The sequence below is a fragment of the Melopsittacus undulatus genome, chromosome 8 (assembly GCF_012275295.1).
Source record: "Melopsittacus undulatus isolate bMelUnd1 chromosome 8, bMelUnd1.mat.Z, whole genome shotgun sequence".
NCBI classification, from domain to species: Eukaryota; Metazoa; Chordata; class Aves; order Psittaciformes; family Psittaculidae; genus Melopsittacus; species Melopsittacus undulatus.
The window spans coordinates 18,255,904-18,276,744 of record NC_047534.1 but is presented as its reverse complement, the minus strand read 5'-3'; the positions used below and the strand labels follow the sequence as shown (position 1 = coordinate 18,276,744).

Genomic DNA, 20,841 nt, shown 5'->3' with positions numbered 1-20,841 from the left:
TTCCAATCTACAGAGCCTGTGCTTTACAGACACCAGTGCAGCTTGGTATCACCTGGTTCTCCAATAGGAAGACATTCCATAGTAGAGGCTCCTTTAGAGGAACCAAACTGCTCAGCAAGGTGTGATAGACCACAGGAACTACATCCATATTAGCATGGTGTTGGGTGACAAGTTCACTATGACTTGGCTCTGTGACAGGAATGGCTTAAACGCTGCTATTATGAAACACAGCGATGCCAAACACAAGTTTCTCACATTGTTTTGACGCTGCTTCAGCTGTCAGGAGAGTATAAAAACAGGCTTGGAGACCCCTTCTTTATTAAACTGAACAAGATGGAATTCACACAAGTCACTAGGAAAGGTTCCTCTGTCAGCCAAGGCTGCAGCTCCTGGCCTCATGCTGGCATCCGTTGACACTGAGCTCCTGTCACGGCCTCAGCTGTGTGGCATGGGGGGCTGCTGGAACTCACTCAGCACAACAGCCTCATAACAAGCTCTGTGTATTGCTTTAGGCTTACCAGTACCTGGTGGAGATGCAGAAAAGAATTCCAGTCACCAACCTGAGCTACTATGTGACACAGCAGACCCTCGAGGCAGTCCACCGAGGAACAGGCATTCCTGTCAGCCAAACCTCAGTTTCACAGCCTGTTCTCCACAGCAGTATGGAGAACAAGGAAATGGGAGAAGTGGCTGATGACGTAGAAGAACCTTGATAACTGACATTTACCAAAGGCAAAGCAGACTCTAATACCAGGTCATTTATTCTGTCTGTGTTAGGACCATGTGTCATGATGGCTGCGAGGAGGCTTTTTGATTATTATCAAGAAATTTATTTTTCCTATTCAACTGTATATGCAACAGTATTGAAGTTACTCTCTTATCTCAAACACTACATACAAACATTTATGTGGATATCCTGTTATAAAGCTGGTTTTAGTATTTTAATGAATTTGAGGGGGAAATAAACCCAACAAGGACTGCATATTGTAACTTCAGGCCTTTTTCCAATAGGCCTTTTTCCAAGTACAGAAAATTGCTGAGTAACTGAGGTGAAAGTTCCTGAGATGACAAAGTTTTCAAGTCCAGCTTTGATTTGCTGAGGTGAAAACTGACTGGTCATTCCCTGGAAGTCACAACTTCTGAAAACAATCCCTGTCCTGCTTGGGTAGGAGCTTGGCTAAAAGTCAAGTCAAACTCCAGGAAAATGAAGGAGCGTTCTCCCAAAGCAAAGATTTTGTGTTTAAATACATTACAGGGTCACACAGGCTAAAGCCACATACAGAAATCTGACTGAACCTCAGACTCATGGAATGGTTGGGGTGGAAGGGACCCCTTGAGGTCACATCTGCTCTAATCCCCTGGCTCAAGCTGTGTCACTTTGAAGTTTCTTTTCCAAACATCAGTTATGTCAAGCTGCACTGTACTAATCAGGCTTTAGGCTGCAAATTTCTTCCCAGGCATGGGAAGAAGCTGGGCGTCACATGAGAAGTGAACCCCAGCGTAAGCAACCAAGGCTTTGCTCACCTCCAAGCCTGTCACCCTGCCCATGAAGGTCTGTCTCATACATTTCATACTACCAGACAGCCCTTGTGCTGAGAAGGGATTGTCTTTCTCCTGTTTTGTGACTTGCTTCAAAACTTGGGGTGAATGTGAAGTTTCTGAACTGTATGCTTTCAGGGAAGAAGGGGAGGGACAGATTTTAAGGTAAAAAAATCTGAGTGTTAGCTATCCTTTAACAGAAACCTATTTCTGATACAAAAAAGAATTCCTGCTGTGTCCTCCCTTAACCACTGTGCAGCTTTAGCTCAAGCCTTTTAAGGCTTGGCACATGTTCAGGACTTCAGCTGTCCAGTTCTTACATCTCACCAGCAGTGGCATTCCATACACCCCTCCAACAGCAGACCAGGAACTACTGCACCAAATGCCGACTGCTGGAAGACATGGGAGCCCTGGAGGTGCATGGCCCTCTCCAGCCTCCGTTTTTCTGATGAGAAGCCTGCTATGAGATCTTCCTTGTATTTTTAGCAGAGCACTCAAACCTGCCAAGGTTATAAATAGCTGGGGTGGGGGTGGGTGGAGGATGGCAGCGCTTGCCTACCTTCCTGCATCTGTACACGCTGTACCGGATAGCAGTAGCTCACTAAGTTGGCCTCTACTACAAAGTCCAGATGTCAAGTCAGGTTCGCTAGTTCACAGCTCTGCACCCTTCCCCTTTCTTCCTCTCCTCCAGCCAGGTGACTGCTGGAGGCCCAGGCAGTGCCTACACACATCCAGCTGGCAGAAGCACAAGACAAAGGTCATTTATTTTACCCTTGAGCTAGGAAGGCGCAGTTTGGAGTTTCTTTTTCAGGTTCTCCATGAATAGCAAGTTCTGCAAGGCCAGTCTCCTGCAGTCCCTGTCAGGATCTTTTTCCACCACATCTGTAAAAGAAGCAGCCACCATTAGTTGGAAAATGGGAAAAACTGTCCTTTACCTGACACTTCTTCACCTAATCTCACTTAGCAGTACTGCTCTTTCACTCACCACCCCAGAACAGCACGAGACACACCAGCATATGCAGTGACATCTAGGCTGGACATCAATACTTGCAAGAATTACCCTGATCATGTTCAGCAGTATGAGTTCAGCTAAACTCTGTCACATGTGACAACGCTCAGTTCATTCTCATAGCAGAAATAAACAGCTGGGTTGAAACACCATCAAAACTGCCTGACCTTGCATTCCATGGTGTAACTTTCTTGTCCAGTTTGACTTGTGCCCTTGAACTATCTCCTGTCACATCACCTGTCCACAGGTGAGCTTCTACCATGAATGCAATTTGCAACTAGAATCCACTTATTCAAAAGCCTGAAGTCTCCATTCTGCCAGTTCCTGTGTTCTAGACACATGCTCAGTGCTCCCTCCTGAAACTTGTGCCTGTGCTGCCCTTCAAATGGGGGAAAAAAAGAGGCAGGATCCAAGTTCCAACACATTCACCGTACTGAGCAATTAGTCTTCTGCTAAACCAGTGGTTCTTTCCCACTTCATGCAGTGTGTAAGGGAGGGCATGAAGCTGCTTCTGGCAGCTGTTATTTCAGGGGCCCTTAATCGGCCTGCAAAGTAAAAACCAGGATGCATGCAGGATGTCTGAGCAGGGGGAGCCTGGAAGAGCAGAGAGCCTGTGTGAGGATATCCTGTACGCACAAGCAGTGTGCTCAGAGCCTGGCTCATCAGCCCAAACACATGACTCATTCAGAGTGGGGCTATTTATACTGCAGGGAGAGCTTTCACGATGGTGTTTCCGTACTCTCTACAGAAGGCAACAAGGGGGAGATTACAACATGAGCACAAATTCAGAAGCTAAGAGAATGATGCTGGCAGTGTTTCCAATTGCTGTGAGCACAGACCTTGAATTGCTGCACTAAAAGGGAGCTGTGGGGCACCAGAGTATCATTCAGGTCCTTACATAAAACAAACTTACCTATGACATAGCTCTACAGCACTTGCAAGTGGTGGGGAACTCCCTCAAAGGAAGCTGCTGAGAAATTAAAGGAACTGTTTCCTAGAAATGTTTAGGTATTCCCTCCCTCCCCAGGGAAAGATCAAGCTACTACATTAGGTCCGGCATGGCACTAATGAAAAACAGGACAAGGTGGATCCCAGCCTCTCTTTCCACCTGAAATGGCCCAGAACATCCACTAATGGATAGTACTGTGACAATGACTGAAGTAGTTCCTTCCAACACACTGGAAATGCTTTGATGGGGAACAGTTCTGTTGAAGGGCAGGAACAGTCACATTCACACGATGAACTACAACAGTCTGCACAGACATGACAGAGAAACAAACTGCAGCAGATTCATAGACTTCTACTAAATGTTCATGGATAACATTTTCTAGCCCACTACTTCTCATGTGCTTTTGCCACAGCAGGAGAAATGCAGATGCTTCAAGCTGACATCCAAAAATATGACTTCTGGCCATTAGGTATGGCAGTAGGTTTGCATGCTTGACAGCTTGTCATTTTTCCAAGCTATGACAGTAGGTCTAATACATGACACGTCTTGTACATCTTTCCTGGGAGAGCATGAAGCAGCAGCAAGTGCACAAGTTTAAAGTAATGATCCAGTCACAAAGCAGGTCTCTAGTGACCAACTTCACCAGCTGCAGCAGTGAGGAGGAGCCTGGTGCCTACCAGTCCTACAACAACGAGCAAAGGGACAGCACAAGAAGCTTCTTGTTTCAGGAAGCAGCTTTGGCAGCACTTTTAAACTGTACAGGAATCATATGTGACCAGATGTGGAGCTGGGTAATACTTTTAAGGTTTCTAAATGTCTCCTGTAACAATTTTCCCTTCTCTACCACACACACAACTGTGATCTTATGTGACCCACCAGGATCTATCACGCAATTTTCATGCCAAAGCACTACATGTAAAGGAATGGCTATTACACTACCTACAGGCACAAAAAGAAGCTGCTGGCACTGTCATCATCCTCCTTCCAAAAATAGCTCATTAAAAAGAGATTATGCAGACCCTCATGCTGAAAATACATTTAACATAATCGTGGGAAGGCTGTACTTGATAACAGCAGTGTTAACTACAGAGACAAGCAGATTCCCCAGAACACACCATGTCATGGGAAAAGTAAAGTTTTCAGCACAGGGCACAGCTCTTCCTTTCCAAGGGCACAGAGCTCCACAGCCTGCAAGAATCCCAGCCCAGCTGTGTCAGCATCTCTTCCTGCCTGCTCCCTGTGGGAAGCCAACTCACTAAGAGTGAGAACGGTGAAGGAAACCAATCCAGGGAGTCACACAAGTTCCTCCCAGAATACAGGGAAGGCTTCAGAGCTACAAAGCACACAGCATTATTTCCTCTTCCAATACACTGTGATACCTGACCCCCAGTTTGTGTTTCCATCCTAGCAGGACCCACAAGCAGCCTGAGTGGATGGAGGGAGACTGACACAGTCATCTGCTATCTTTCATAGGCTGTTCTTTCCATCAGCAGTAGGAAATGGGGCCATGCTCCTCTTCCTTCTATCTTAAGGAATAATGAAACCCATGTTCTGCACACATGGTGTAAACGGGATGTACAAGATTTATATCAGGTTGGATGAAGCCTTGGGTGACATGGTTTAGTGTGAGGTGTCCCTGCCCATGGCAGGGGGGTTGGAACTAGATGATCTTAAGGTCCTTTCCAACCCTAACTGTTCTATGATTCTATGATTCTATTACTGGTGTAATATGCAATATGACAATACTTTCTGCAGCTTTGTGAAGTGGGTCACTGGATGCTTAGGCAGAGAAGGAGGACACATAATATATCTGGGGACTTTTTTGGCTGGCCTGTGAGAATAGTCACACTTTGAAATGCACAGCTCTCAGCTTATACTTTACATACCTCGGTAATACAGTCCGAGACCACTGAACCCTAAACTAGCAAGCAATAAATACACGTACTGTGCAAATCTCTGGTGTATGACACTAGGACACGCCTGCTGCCATCACTGTCAGAGATGCTGCACAAAGACTGCACCATGAACCAGAAAAACACTGGTGTACACCACTGTCTCTTACCTCCCAGCCAAGACTGAGTCTCCAAAAGCTCTTCTGTCATGTCTTTCAGAAGACACTCTGCAGGGACACTGAAGAGCAAGGAGGAGATACAGGACAAAAGACCCTGGCGCACGTACCTGTTGGAGAAAGGCTGTTTGGAGCCTGCAGCTTTGTGCTCTACCTTGATTTCCTCACCTCAGGGGTTCTCCAGTTTCAAATGTTTGTGATTAGGATGAGTTTTGCCATATTCCTACTGATCAGAAGTGGAATCATGCAACAGCTGGCACAGTGCTCACATCAGGAGCCCCTGCCATGGGGTAGGGCAGGGAGTCTAGTGTAGTTCAGAGTCCTGGGAAAGTCTGAGACCAACCCAGAAACTGGATTTTTGCAGCATTTTAGCTACATGTCTTAATTTCTTTCCAGTGTTGCATACTGGAATTGAATCAAAACTTCTGTGAACCCCCCAGATAAAGAGATGAAACTATCACATGGATAGATGATCAAGAAATTTGTTGTGCTTTCCACAGTTAATGACTGTACCTCCACACTAGGAGAGAGTAGCCAGGTTCATATGTTGGCCTGACATTAAAGCAATGCCTTCATTTCATATTCTTGTAATACTCAGGATGGAAGAGAGCATACAGTTAATATATTAAGTCACTGACATTCTCAGTCTGGTGCTACCTTGGATAAAAAGAAACCATGGCTGGAGACTGGCTGGCAGCTGCTCTTTAAAAATTAAAGCACACAACCAGAACTCACGAGTCAGTGTGGAAGCGCAGAGCCCAGACAAACTCCAGCAGTGCCTTTCCCATTGCAGCAACTGCCTGCAAAACAGGATGATGACAAAAACACTGAACACCTTCACATTCACACCGCCCTACAGAACTGCACCTTGAGATGCGCTGCTGTGAACATCAGGGTTACGATTAACTTTATCTTAAAGATGAGGAAACTTAGGTAGCAAAATTATGAGCCCAGCCTCCCACCCAATTTGATAGTTTTTCTACCAGGAGCAGCACAGGACTGTGCAAGGCTCCCTTGCCTCTTCTCTCACCATTTTTTTTCCCAGCTGTTTTCTCAACTCCCAGCACACGTGGCTCAAACTTGCTGCCAATCTCAGAGTGACAGGCCCCAGGTTCCCAGGCTAGAAGCCTCCCCTGCTCTCTGCAAGCTCACACAGCCTTTCTTACCACAGTGTTGACAGCCAAGTACATCAAGACTGCTAAAGTGTGGACCAGTCTTCCAAGGACAAAGTGATCTTCCCCCAGGAGATCAAATGTTGTCAAAGGCCTGCAAGTGCAAGACACACAGTCCTGTAGCAGTGAGAAGGCTGATCAGTGCGTCTTTGGAGCAGTGACAGTGGTTATGCAGGGCAAGCTCCTGCACAAGTCTGAATCCCTATGACATAGTCATTAAAGTTAATCCCAGTTTAACACAAGCCACAGCTGTTTGCTCTCATCTTTGCTCCCAGACCAATGATACCTCTTACAGCAGGTATCAGTTATTCTACTAAAAGACTTTACTACTGAAAGCACTACTGCCATACCAGAGATAAAGCATTAAGACTGGTATGCCAAGAATCTTGATTCTCGTGGAATCAATTATTCAGCCATCTTTAGGTAAGCAAAGACCTAAGTGATTAACAATGAACCACATCCTATAACATGGTCTCAAGGACCAGTCCAGGTGACATGCCCAAACCTGAAACAGAGTTAACTTTGGCTAAGACTGCAATCTCCTCAAGGAGGAGGGTCAGCCAAGACAATTGGTTTAGTACTGCCAAAATCACCACTGTACCTGCTGACAGGTTATTCTTCCAAATGGACCTTCTCTTCTGCAGGGTCTCATACTCTTGCCCAAAAAGACTTCATAGGCTAAGTCCAAGAGACCACAAACCCCTCCTCTCTAAGCTTTATGCATGAGCCAGGCATCAGTGTGGTGTCACTGGACTCCCACACAGCTTCTGGGTTTTAGGCTGCTGCTCTGAGGCAAGTTCACTCAGCCACTGCCATGCCCATAACCCAATATGCTCACACTCACCTGTCAAAGTGCTGAATCAATGGAAAAAAGAAGTGCCCAGCAACAGAATTGAACTCGTTTGGGCTGGAAGCCAGTTCCACTTGAGACTGACCCTGTCCAAGAGAAAAATGAAGTCTAGACACAGGATGCAGCATCTGACACTTCACACCTCTGTTGAGACTACAGGTTCCTTGCAGCCATCCTGCTGTCAGTCACTCCCTGTTTGTATGTCTACAGCTACTAGTTTCCAGATTGGATGGATCACTTCCCACTTCAGATCCTCTCACACATCTAAGTATTTCAGTACCATGTAACTCAGTATTGCTGGGTTAGAGACAAGAAACAAGAACATGCAAAGGATAATGGAGTTTTGGCAAGCACATTTTCCAGGAAGAACCACACGGGAGTTCTGGGAACTAGGAAACTGGAATCCATTTATCTAACTGAAAATAGGAAGGCTAAGACAGTCCAGGTGCAGAGGCAGCTAGGCTGATGAAAGAGGCTCTGGGATCTGTGAGGTGCAGCCACAGCTCCCTGCAGTGGCCAGACAAGCTCAGAACAAGCATGGAACAGCAGCAACTATCCCTCAGTGCAAGACAAGCAGTTCAAGATTTATTTTCCTCTCCCTGCTGCGGAAGTTGGTATTTTGCATTGGTTCAGCCAGATACCAAGATAATTTTGTATTTGAAATTACACAGCATTTCCTTTGGACCAATTTCACAGGTACTGTGCTCATTCCAGATAAAACTACAGCAGCTCCCAGCATCCCTGTTTTTGCTGGATTTCACATTGGCTTGTGTGTGCCCTGGCCTCACCGTAGCAAATCTCCGAGTCTTGTTTTTGATCCTCTCATCAACAATTCTTCTCCAGTCCTTAGAGCTGTCACTTCCAGGAAGAGGCTGGATACAAGGTTTTGGGGCACCAGAATGCTTGGTCTTCCAATGGGATTTGGGACGGGACAGCTCCTGAGCTGACAAAACCAATACCTAGATGAAAAAGATTGAGGTTCTGTTAAAAAAGGTTGTACTAGAGAACAGTAACAGTTACCTGCACCCAAACTGCTAGGAATAGCAAGGCAGAAAGCACAGCAGGTTTTGAATACAGAACAGCAAGGTGAGTGACCCCAGATAGCCAGCTGGCTTCAAGGTACTGATCAAGCACTCAGCCCCTTAGCCCTGAAACAGAACAGGGGTTCCTTCTTCAGACACAGCAAGTGAAATGATGTAGGAATCCAGGCAGATTGCTGTCTTTTCAGAAAGTCAAGTTTGACAGACCAAGAACACGTTAGGAAACAGTGGCTTCTCCTGGGCAAAAGACCATCCCATGTTTTGCATTCTGTGGGGAAGGTATTATTGTAGTGTAGCAGGGTTACAAATGAGAGGGGAATGCCAGGCACAAATAAGAGATTTCCATGCCTCTGCTTCCTCTTCCAAGGAATAAAAGATAACCCCATTACCTCTCAGGAAAACTGCACTGGTGCAACAAGACACAAGTGAAGTGGGAAGTGAAAAGAAGAGCACTTACATCAAGAATGTCCATGCGCTGACGAAGACTGTAGTTCAGAGAATAGAACTGGGAGGTCAAGTACTTTGCTACCTGTACAGAAAAATCACAGCACAATGAACAAAAACCCAGTCTGGAAACAGCCTTCCCACTAATTCTAAATGCACTCCATTGCAGGAGAAGTCTTGCTTCCTGTCAACAGCAAGCCTCCAAGAGAAATGAAGAGACATGCTGTGCAAACAGAGGAAATATAGACACTTCCACTTCTAGATTCTCCCAAAGGAAGTAAATGATAAATGGGACTTTGCCATTCTTCTCTCCTTCCCAGGCAGAGGTACCTAAGAACTGCCACAGCAGTTTTGGCACTTCGAAGGAGACCTTTCTGCAGCCTTTTAATGCTTAAAGGGGCTTCTATGAAAGATCTAGGCAAACTTATCAGGGCCTGTACTGACACAAAAAGGGGTAAAGGTTTTAAAGCGACAGATCTAGATCAGACATAAGTCTTTTTTAGAGAAGCCCTTTGCACCTTAGCTTCTCTCTATGCAAAACAATCTCTCCTTCAGTGCAACAGGTCAAATTTAATTTGCTTTGTCAGATATACTAACAGCCTCCAAACAGTTCCTCCAGTCTGTTACAGCTCTGACAGTTTCTTCATTCCTGTTGTTTCAGTCATCTGTTGCGGGTTCTTCATTGCATTGACCATAAATGCTGCTAGACATGGACTAGTATTCTAAAACACCCTGGTAGCTGCTTCTATCAAGCTAACAAGAGACTTCAGCTCCTTAAATTTTTAGCTGTGCCTCAACTGGAAAAACGAAAGCAGTAAGAGAGACTCACGGGTATTGGATCCGTGGTTAAAACAGCTACTTGAGCTCTCTGTCGGAGCTCCACAAAGCCTTCAATACAGGTCTTCTCCTCCAGATGCAGCAGTATCTTTGCCAGCTGCACACTAACCTGTTAAAAACATGCAAAAAGAAATCAAAACACTGCAGGTGTTTGGTTTTCTCACAGGGCTTACACACTATTGCTAATGTTTAAGCAAAGACAGCAAGGGAGCGGAATAGAGGCAACATGTCCATTATTTAGGAGGCAGAGAAAACATACTAAGGTAAATGCTGTCAAGTTTTCTCAAAACACTGAACAAAACCATACGCCAACTTCTGTGTCCACATTCATTTTGGCTTTATGGACAAGTGGTGGCATCATTATATAGGAGCACTTGTCACTGTAACTGATGGGTTAAAGGGTACATCTGAAGCCCATACAGCTCAATAGCACGTCTGATAAGCAGCAGCTGAATGTGTGCTGTTTAACAGACTACACCAATTTGTCCTCTCAGGTGGCAGAGGTGGTTTCTCAGCTGCCTTCAAGTGTTCACAAGTGGTGGTCAGCACTCATCACACTGGTGACCTTGTCCCAGGTTCCTCACCTGAGCTTTTCATCTTCACCAGTAGAATCCAACTCCTCCCTCCAGAAGACATTATGCTTGTAGAAGCAAATAGAAGTCCATTTGATTTTTATCTCCCTTTTTGCTGGGGAGTAACAAATACAATTTCCATTCAAAATCAATAAAAAATTAAAATCATTTGATTTGAGGAATTTGTGGCTGCTCTGTGCTGCATTTCTTAGTTTTTTTTTCTGCCCAGCACAAAGCATGGAGCTTCCTCTGCTTCCTCACATTGCTGGCAAGCTTCACCTACAATGCATTTCATTTGCAGCACTGGAGCTGCTAAATGCCACTGTTGCTTGAACCTCTGCCTGCTGCTTTGTCCCTTTGTGCTCTGTAGCCTCGCCTCCAAAGAAACTATCTCCTTCTATTTCTTTTCCCAATCTGAAAGCTTTAAATCCAGGTATACATTAGCCTGGCCTGCTGCTCTGTTGCCATATTTAGTCTCCTCATGAAGGCAAAGGGATAATCCTGTACTGCAGCCCACTGGGAATTCAGCTCATACTACTTCACCTCTCTTGTTGCCTCCGGATTCTTTCGAACCAAGCTCTCAAGAGCCTTGACTGTAGCTTCCCATTTGTCCATATCTTCACATCCTGTCAAGACTGAAGGTAAAAGACAAACAAAAGCTATTAACAGAATAGCTGTGCTTGGGTATATACCCCTAGCTTTCTTCTGCCATTAGCATGTCTTGTTACAGGCAGAGATCACTGACCCAGTGCACAACCAGCATTAGGAACTTAAATGAAATTACTCACAATTAGTTAAGCCCAGATTACTGAAATCCTACAGCTTCTTCAAATTAACTCAGAAAAAAATAAGCCTACATAGGGATCGCTCTGCTAAAACCAGTAAGAAGCAGATAAAGACTCAGCCCAAAATCTTTTACCTTCAATACAGTCTCGGATATACAGAGGAGCCTTAATCTTTACTTCTTTATCCTGTGACATGTCATAAGGGATGAGGTCATCATCACTGTATGAGAAACGAAGACAGGAGTTAGTCTGTGAGGTATAGATGTTCTTCCTTTCTCCAGCTATCCATAGAAAAGGGAAAGAACCAGCACATATATTGTCATAACACTGTCACCTTTTGCAACATTCTGCAGCACTGCTTGAAGCCTAGCCTGAAAGGGTTCCTTAGGCAGTCCTATGAGTTACACCAAAGCTCAGTGAAAGAGCAGTTCTGTGAGCAGATCTGGAACTGAATCTCCTTGTCCACTGCAGGGACAAAGCAGATGACCAAAAGACCAGAAGCTGATTCCTGAGATTTCTTCATATATTGGTAAAGAATAAGGCAGGACCACTATCAGAATGGGTAAATATGTCCATAATTCTAGAATATGTGTTAGATATACCTGACCAATTTGGTGGCCTTCTTTGACGGGGCTACAGAACTGATGGACAGGGGTAGAGCAGTTGGAATCATCTACCTGGACTTGTGCAAAGCATTCGACACTGTCCCACACGACATCCTTGTCTCTCAATTGGAGAGACATCAGTTTGATAGGTGGAGCACTCAGTGGATAAAGAACTGGCTGGATGGCCACATGCAAAGAGCCCTGGTCAATGGCTCAATGTCCAGCTGGAGACCAGTAACGAGCGGTGTCCCTCGGGGATCAGTGTTGGGGCTGGTCTTGTTCAACATCTTTGTTGGTGACATGGACAGTGGGATTGAGTGTGCCCTCAGCAAGTTTGCCGATGACACCAAGTTGTGTGGTTTGGTTGATATGCTGGAGGGAAGGAATGCCATCCAGAGGGACCTTGACACACTTGTGAGGTGGGCTGATGCCAATCTTATGAAGTTCAACCATGCCAAGTGCAAGGTCCTACACCTGGGTTGGAGCAATCCCAGGCACAGCTACAGGTTGGGCAGAGATTCAGAGCAGCCCTGCAGAGAAGGACTTGGGGGTGTTGGTTGATAAGAAAATGAACATGAGCCAGCTTCAGTGTGTGCTTGCAGCCCAGAAAGCCAACCGTATCCTGGCCTGTATCAAAAGGAGTGTGACCAGCAGGTCAAAGGAGGTAATCCTGCCCCTCTACTCTGCTCTTGTGAGACCTCACTTGGAGTATTGTGTGCAGTTCTGGTGTCCTCAACATAAAAAGGACATGGAACTGTTAGAACAAGTGCAGAGGAGGGCCACGAGGATGATCAGGGGACTGGAGCACCTCCTGTATGCAGACAGGCTGAGAATGTTGGGGCTGTTCAGCCTGAAGAAGAGAAGGCTGCGTGGAGACCTCATAGCAGCCTTCCAGTATCTGAAGGGGGCCTATAGGGATGCTGGGGAGGGACTGTTCATTAGGGACTGTAGAGATACGACAAGAGGTAATGAGTTAAAACTTGAACAGGGGAAGTCTAAATTGGATATAAAGAAGAAATTCTTTACTGTGAGGGTGGTGAGGCACTGGAATGGGTTGCCCAGGGAAGTTGTGAATGCTCCATCCCTGGCAGTGTTCAAGGACAGGTTGGACAGAGGCTTGGGTGACACGGTTTAGTGTGAGGTGTCCCTGCCCATGGCAGGGGGGTTGGAACTAGATGATCTCGGGGTCCTTTCCAACCCTAACTATTCTATGATTCTATGAAATCAATAGAATGGTTATAAATGATGTGGGCTATGCAAAAAATATTGACTTGTGTGTAATTTCCTACATAAAGTCCTGCTGTGCTGCATGCCACAAGGAGGTCAGCACAAGATTTGCCAAGAGATGCAACTACCAATAGCTCCCTTCTCTCCCTGTCTGCTCTTAAGACCTTGCAATTTGTTTTCCATTTCCTAGCAGTTTCTTGCCCCATACCTGTCAAGCTCAGTATCCAGCTCCTCATCTGGCATCACAGGGGCTGCTGTATGGGATTTGTCATTACTTTCCAACACCACTGGCACTGCAGTGTCTGCTTTCTCATTCCTGCTGTGAGGAATAAGAAGTATTAAAACCAATACAACAAGCAAGAAACTATCCACACCATCAACCCTTGCTGCCTGAACAGAATGGCAAATAATTACTTCTGCCACAGTTTCCCACCTAGCTTGGCTAACACAAGGAACAAAGTCCTGCGAAGGAGAACTGAGTGACAGGAGAAGAAAAGCAGAGTGTAAGAGAAGAGTAATAGGTAACAAGAATTTGCTGTGCTCCCCTGCAGAACCTGGCCTGCCCCACATTTAAAGCTGTGAATGAAACTGAACAAATGGGGAACATATTTAGTAGAGTGAATACAGTAAGAACAGAAAGGCCCATCTGATCCTACCCAGGGGCACACAGGACCCCTGGAGCATGGTTTCACTGCATTCAGCTACCCAACAAGCAATTTTAATACATATTACCATTCTAGTTATGAATTTAACATAACTGCTACACTGCATTGTAAGAATAAGGTGCACTATAATGCTTAAGAATATATATGACATCTTGCATACTCTATACAGTTCTAGCATGTGACTCAGAAGAGGTACAGAGAGGACAAACAAATAGCATGGAGATGAACAGTAACAATATCTTACTCATCACGTGGAAGGCTGGGGACAGCACAAAATGGTGGAGTCTGCACCAGGAGGGACTTCAATTCTCTTGCTTCATCATCTTCTTCATACTGGACAGTCAGAGTAACTGTTACTGAACTCTATTTCATTGCAAATATGTCCAGCATTCAACATTTCACCATTCTGCTTCTTGACAGTGAAGACTGAATCACGAGCAGATGAAACAAACAAATCCCACTTGTCTGCATTCACTCTGCTGTCAGCAGTAATGTATTTATGTGGTAAAGCAATCTGTGCCACATATAATCTTTGTCCCTGTCTAACGGTGGCACCTGATCAGACCTTGCCCGAGTATTATTACAGTCTTTAAAACACTTAATAAATAGCAATGTGACATCAGGGATGATGCAGGGTTTTAAAGAATTAATATGATTTAATTACATAATTCTTATAAACTCTCCTTGAAACAGAAAAGAATATTTCCCTTTGTCAATCTTGAAAATCTCAAGTCAGAGGCTATTTGCTATAGAGTTGGTTTTTGTAAACAGATCTCTCTTTTTCAGAGTGTTGCCGCCCCTCCTTATTTCTAAAGGATGTTAGAACTTGCCAGAATGCCCTGGATCACCTGGCTTAAAGCTTTTATCTCCTCTACACCCCACATACCAGACATAAATTTCATTGTAACATTCACCTGAAACTTCAGGACAGGCCCATCAGTGTTTATCCTTGCACTAATGCTCTCTGCCACAATCATGCCCAGACGCCGTATTTGTGGCAGGCTGCTGTCCAAGTGGCATTTCACACCCTCCATCATGCTTGTGAGAAGCTCTGAAAACAAAACCAACAAACTGTGCATGAAACAGTGACAGAGAAACATACACCTTTATACTTCCTGAGACTGCATTCTTAGCTGCTCATCACCCAGCCATTGGAAGGAAGACAGTAAAGGCCTGTGCAACTGTGACTTTTCTTTCTGCAGTGGCTTTTTCATGGCGTATGAAGTCAACAAAATATTATAGAGTCTAAATTTGAAGTATTTCAGTTTTCACTGAAACAAAAAAGGGTTGTAAGTCAAGTCAATCTTTAGCTTTGTTTTGGAATGCTTCAAGGCCACTAAACTCATGTTTTGAGGAAGCTACAAATTCTGATCAGTACAACAATCATGAATGAGAAATTTCCCACAGTACCTAGGTAAGTTGAAACAGGCAAATAACAGTACTATTTCTCAGCCCACACAGAAGGATGGTTGCCAGCTTTACCAGGCAGGCTTACTGTGTTAGAAAGACAACCTTCAACTCAGAAAAGCTAACTATTCAACAGCTGTCAGATAAAAACCTGCTTATAAAACTACACTACTGTTAGTGGATAACAGGTCACTTATTCACCTAAAGAATTAATTTTAAATTAAGCAGATTAACAGGTCTTGTAAGTCAATCTGCTCCCCCCAAAAAGCCACACACAGAAGTAACTCTAAACACTGAGCAGTTTGGGGTTTTTTTTATTGCAATGAAAACATAAATTTCAGAGCAGGACCCCAATGTGCTTCACAGGGTACAATAAACTGGAGGTCCTTGGACACATGGCTAGTCAGAGACCAACCAAAAAGCTTTTTATTCTGACATACCTTCCCCTGTACCCTCTGAAGCCTTACTCATGCTCCAACACTAAACATATAAACTGCAAATCACACCACTCCTCTAACTATTCCTGGAGTTAATCCTCATTTTCCTGTGACAAAACTGAAGGGTTCCTAAACCATATTTAGGTTTGACCTCAGCTCAGAGATGCTTCTGCAAACTCGTTATTTCAAGTTATGCACTTGGTAATATATGGGTGCTAAAGAGGATTCCAGCAGGCTACCCTGTTTGCCAAGATGAAAATGGGACCATTTTGTTTATCCACAGAGCAAAACAAGATGTTTTTCTACTCACGGACCTTCTGCTAAATAAATCTCAGCCCCACTTTTCCCATTGTCTGACCTTGTCTGCAGCTCTCGATTTCAGTCTCCTTCAGGTGGGAGAGGCAGATAAGTATGGCCTTGCTGATATACTGCTGCTGCTCAGGTGGTGAGTGTCTCACAGTGCTACTGCTGCTCCACGTCTCCAACAGTTCTTGCAGCGCCTGAAGCAAAGAACTCAAGCTGGCCTGAAATGGATCTTCTCTAGATATAAAAGTAATCTTCTTTTCAAAACACATTTTGGTACGTACTTTAATACAACACGCTGTATATTCTAATTGCCCTTTGGTCTTCATGTTTCGCAGTGAACCTTATGCTCCTACAAATGGAGCTAACATTGTATTTCAGGGCCCAAAACATACTGTGTTTCACCAACTGAGACCTCCATGCTACCTTCATTTGATATATTATTAAATATATAGATTTTAAAAGTGGTAAATACACTTACTTTTCATAAATAGTCTATATAAAGCAATACATATTATTGTCAAAAAACAGTGTGATATGACAGGGGTTTAGTCCAATCTTATACAGTAGCCAAAATCTCCTTAGAATTTTAGAACATGTAACCAGTGAAGAGAAAAAGAAAATGGTAGAGGTTTCCAGAGATACGGATTTCCTAGAAGTGCTATCACACTGATGACTTGGAAAGGGAAAATATCTGCATCCCCAATGAGGAAAAGGTACATGAGAGATTCTGAAGCATCAACCATTTGGCACACAGACAGCTCTCAACCAACTTCACCACTTGCTGCCATCTGCCCAGCCATGCAAACAGGGGATGACAGAGGAAGCTCAGAAAGATGGAGGACAGGGGACATCTACTAGAATCCAAGCCTCCTTAGGTTTGCTAGCTGGCAGGGAATTTGGCAATTAATTATGAAAAACTAATGTTTCAGCAGTGCAGAAAGTCTTTGATTTGTAAATTACTATTTACTTGAGGCAGGGTTTCCCTCACACTCACAGATAGGAACAGAAGTGTTTCAAAGTACTAAAACTGTGCACCACCCTCCCTCCCCCCACACACAGCAGAGGGTTTTGCCATCGGCTACCTCACCAACAGTGTTACTACAGCTTACTTTGAGTAACAAGGCACGCCGAAGACTATCCACAGCCAGGTAGCCAAGGAGGTTCTGTAGCACTGCAGTCTGCAACAAAAACCACAGGACTTGCTTTAACTGGGCATGAAGTGACAGCAAGGACATGTGTGCACTTCTACTACATTAAACTTTTCATTCTGAGGGACTGGTTACAACATTCAGAAACAGGAAAGTGAGTAAATTCAAAAAAGAACCCAATCAACCAACCAAACCCACACACATGCAGCTGCTGACAAAATACATGGAAAACCAAGACAGGAATAGAGAGCAGTATTTTTACCATCAAAACCACATCAGCACAGTCCCAAGCAAACATGTGACACAAAGTCTAGAGACTATCTCTCTCAACAGTATCACAAATCACAGAACACATCTTAACACCCTGTGCCAAAGTTAGGTGCACAGGAAGAAACCAAACCAAACAGTCCTTGTATTATCTCTTTAACCTATTTCTTATCCCTGAGGGTGGGTCATGGCTTCTTCAGTGTCTTTTCAGATTCTAAATTAACTAAGTCTGCCCAGAACACTGAAATTATGTGCAAATAACCACTGGGTTCCAGAAAGAGAGTACAGTAATTCTGCTCACCATCAACCCTGACAGCACATGAATCCTGTGATTTCAAAGCAACTGCTTTGAACCTCTCCCTCTTCATTACCTTCAGCTGAGGGGATGTAAGTGAACAACTACACAGCTCAGGTATGTGCGGAGAGATTGATGTCAGAGCAAAAAGTTAAATCTTACCCATGAAGACCTGCAGCTCAGCTAAAAAACACACCAGCACGTGAGGAAAAAAAAAGGCATTCCCATGCTGCTGTTCAAGGCAGAGTTCTCACCGTGTGGCCATACTGCAAGAGCAGCACCTTCTGTGTCACCACAAACTGAGCTTTCTTGTTCTTCACAACCAGGTTTCCCAGCAACCTAGACAGGACATCTGCCCTAGCAAATCAAGAGCAAAACATTAGGAATCCATGGAATTACTGTCATGCCGCGATTAATCATAGCAAATTCTGTGAGTAGCTATTTGCAAGTCTATAAAACACTGCTAAACTTCAAGAGTAAGCCAGTAATTGCAAGGAATGTTTTCACTTGGTTTTTCACTGTAAGTCACAACACAGATCTTTAAGGAATGGCGGATGTTCTACATGAGAGGGAACAATCAACCACTTTACCCCAGAGTCTCTCAGGAACTGGGAAGAAACCGTTTGCACAAACACACCCCAGCATCTTTCAGACACTGACTCTACAAGTATTCATGGAAAACTTCCAGCCTTTGCTCTGGATCAGGGAGGAAAGCAGAGTTCTTACCCAGGTGTTTGCTGCACAAAACCAAGGACCACTGCCTCCATCCAGCGGTCTGGCACACATTCAACCAGTCTCCAGCAAATTCTTTGCCAGATGCAGTCTGACTTGGTGAGCTCCATCAGGCTGGGCACCAGAACACCCAGGATTTCTTCTGAAGCATAAGACGAAACACGTAAATACACCAGATGGCCAGAACTGCTGCAATAGTACTCAAGGTCAACAACCTTACAAGATGAAGAAATACAATGTACAGATTGTAGTTCTAAATTGCTCCTGTGGCAAAAACTAACCTAAGCAGGCTAAGGAACTTTCAAGCATTCCTCATGACACTGAACAGCTACAAAATCATTCCTCTTATTCCCCAGCCCTGTTCACTGCTTCTGTGTTCAGTGGCTTCAAAGTCCTAAGCAAAGCCAGACTGAAGGCTACTCCCATAGGAGTGATTTCTGCTGGTATTTACAAGGCGCTTTCAGAGCACTGGGTGAAAAGCCCTGAAAGAGCATTTAATAGTTTTGCCCCAAATGGGAGGATGAGGCAGATCATCACCTTATCTGTCTTTGAGAGGAGAACAGATCACATTGACAGGAGCTGACAGAAAAGCATCATCTATCAGATACGTAGCTGACTAGCCTCAGAAAGTAGAGAGCAGCCTGTATATCTGAACTCATGAAACTCCCAGAGCATTAACTGGTCAGTCTCCCACTTCCTTTGCCAATCATCACTGCCATCCTTCTGCTCTAACATGGTAAAACAGACCTTCTCCTCACCAGAACAGGATTGTGAAACACTCACTTTGTCTTCCATGAACGCATACCTTCCCCAGGACATGGGAAACAAAAGAGATTGAGCAATCCAAGCCACCTGGGATAAAACAGACACAAGCTTAACAAGGGCATTACCAGCACCCTTCAAACAACCTTAAGAAGATTCTGCAAGTGCTGAAGACTAAAAACAGTCCCTTCAAGCATCATCTCTTCCTCCACCACCTGCCTTCAGGTACAAAACACTGAGAGTCAGAGGACTAAAGTAGCTCAGTTCCTCTTTAACACGATGGTAACAGCCACAGTGTCATTCAATACCATTTAAATTTTCCATACGACTCCTTCAGCACAGACCAAATGACCACAGTTAAGCTTTGTCAACAAATCACAGAATGCCGGACTGGTTTGGGTTGGAAGGGACCTTAAAGCTCATCCAGTTCTAACCCTCTGCCAGGGATGGGGCAGCCACAGCTTCTCTGGGCAATCTGTGCCAGCACCTCACCACCCTTACAGTGAAGAGCTTCCTCCTAAGATCCCATCTCAATCTCCCCTCTGTCAGGTTAATGCCATTCCCCCTTGTCCTAATAGATGACTTGCAGGACTGCAGCTTTCAGTGGGATTTTAAAAAACCTTGGCCATCTTCCTCATCCCTAGTACCTTATGCTTTTAATCACAATGAACTTCAGCCTGAAGGATGAGCCTGAAGCTCTGCAATACCTGTCAGCATCAACCAACAGGGTCCATGCACAAAACACCCCTTCAGAAGTGTCATCTCCATAGCAGTCCTCCTGCAATCTTACCTCTTAGAGAATCAGAGATCTTCTGCAGCACCTGGATAATTGTACCACCCAGGAGAGGGAAGTAGTTCTGGGGGAAGAACACTGGTGGGTTTTTCCCCTCCAGTTTATTGCTCACGTGGTTGGGCAAACACACAATCCTGTTGAGCAGGACCTCCTGCAGCTCCTGGGAGCCGTTCTGGACTGGCTGCTGACAGACCTCCCACAGCAGAGCCAACATCCGTCCCTCCTGCAGGAACTGCTCCAGAACCTCCACCACCTCTCTCGGATGTAAGCTAGGGCTGGAAAAGAGTAACGGCAGTAAAGCCGCTGCCCCTCTTAACCGATAAAGAGAGACGTGCATACTGTTTGTGGTCTCACACAACACCGCTGCTTTATCAGAATGTCAATCAAAATCATATTAAAATCAAAACGATTTTAATCTCGTTGGTCTTCAGCCTCCTCAGCCCCTAATGTCTCAGGACACCCAGCCAGCATTGCTAAACACAGCCTGGTGACCTCTGCGAGCAGCACCAGCACTGCACGTGGGTTTGAAACGAGGAGACCCGAGGGCACGGCAAAGCCTCCCTCCTGCTATCGCCCGCACATTTATGCCCTCGTTGTGCACAAGCGGGAGACACCCTCGCCCTTCCCTCCTGCGTTGCGGAGAACGAGCCCCAGGCAGCCCCCGAGCGATATCCGCCCGCACCGGGAACTGACCGCGGGCAGCCGAGGGTCTCCAGGAGAACGCAGAACACGGGCACGGGCGGCCCCTCCAGGAAGCAGCGTTGCCACACGCCCTCGGGCCGCGCAGCTCGGGGCGCCCCGGCCAGACTCCGCAGGAAGGCGCCGAAGAGTGCCCGCTCCCGCTCCCCGAGAGCTGCCGCACCCCCCGCCGCCGCCAGCGCGGCCCGCACTGCGCCCAGAGCCGCCGCCGCCTCCTCCCCGGCCCGCTCCGG

At 45.4% G+C, this 20,841-nt stretch overlaps 2 protein-coding genes across 8 annotated transcripts in view; one reads left to right on the top strand and one right to left on the bottom strand.

Moving 5' to 3' along the window:
- IFT140 (intraflagellar transport 140) overlaps positions 1-879 on the top strand; it is a 78,978-nt gene extending 78,099 nt beyond the window's left edge. For all 6 annotated transcript variants that reach the window (XM_031050283.1, XM_031050285.1, XM_031050284.1 and 3 more), the window contains one exon: positions 513-879. In XM_031050283.1, the coding sequence (XP_030906143.1) occupies positions 513-713 (201 nt within the window). In that variant the 3' untranslated portion in view covers positions 714-879. The remainder of the gene's footprint in view (positions 1-512) is intronic.
- Positions 302-20,736, bottom strand: TELO2 (telomere maintenance 2). Of its 2 annotated transcripts, XM_031050287.2 has the most exons (21): positions 20,603-20,736; positions 19,907-20,184; positions 19,138-19,206; positions 18,349-18,496; positions 17,877-17,979; positions 17,022-17,090; positions 15,965-16,106; positions 14,677-14,813; positions 14,007-14,095; positions 13,306-13,416; positions 11,400-11,485; positions 11,024-11,115; positions 9,901-10,017; positions 9,085-9,156; positions 8,376-8,546; positions 7,582-7,673; positions 6,732-6,831; positions 6,301-6,365; positions 5,560-5,675; positions 2,311-2,421; positions 302-524 (listed from the first exon to the last, which is right to left on the bottom strand). In XM_031050287.2, exons 2-20 carry the CDS (start codon positions 20,121-20,123, stop codon positions 2,318-2,320), a joined length of 2,100 nt encoding a protein of 699 aa, XP_030906147.1. In that variant the 5' UTR covers positions 20,124-20,184; positions 20,603-20,736; the 3' UTR covers positions 302-524; positions 2,311-2,317. The 2 variants fall into 2 exon arrangements, with proteins under 2 accessions (XP_030906147.1, XP_030906148.1); XM_031050288.2 differs by having other exon boundaries at positions 302-2,421; positions 18,349-18,493.
- Between the last annotated feature and the right edge of the window lie 105 nt (positions 20,737-20,841).

Bases quoted from the DNA above. Each gene is read 5' to 3' on its own strand.
- TELO2 (XM_031050287.2), bottom strand. From the start codon at position 20,123: ATGTTGGCTCTGCTGTGGGAGGTCTGTCAGCAGCCAGTCCAGAACGGC. The intron at 17,091-17,876 runs GTGAGAACTCTG...TTTTTGTTGCAG, and splicing joins TCTTGCAGTATGGCCACACG to ACTGCAGTGCTACAGAACCT. The intron at 6,832-7,581 runs GTGAGTGTGAGC...TTGCACTTGCAG, and splicing joins TTGATTCAGCACTTTGACAG to GCCTTTGACAACATTTGATC.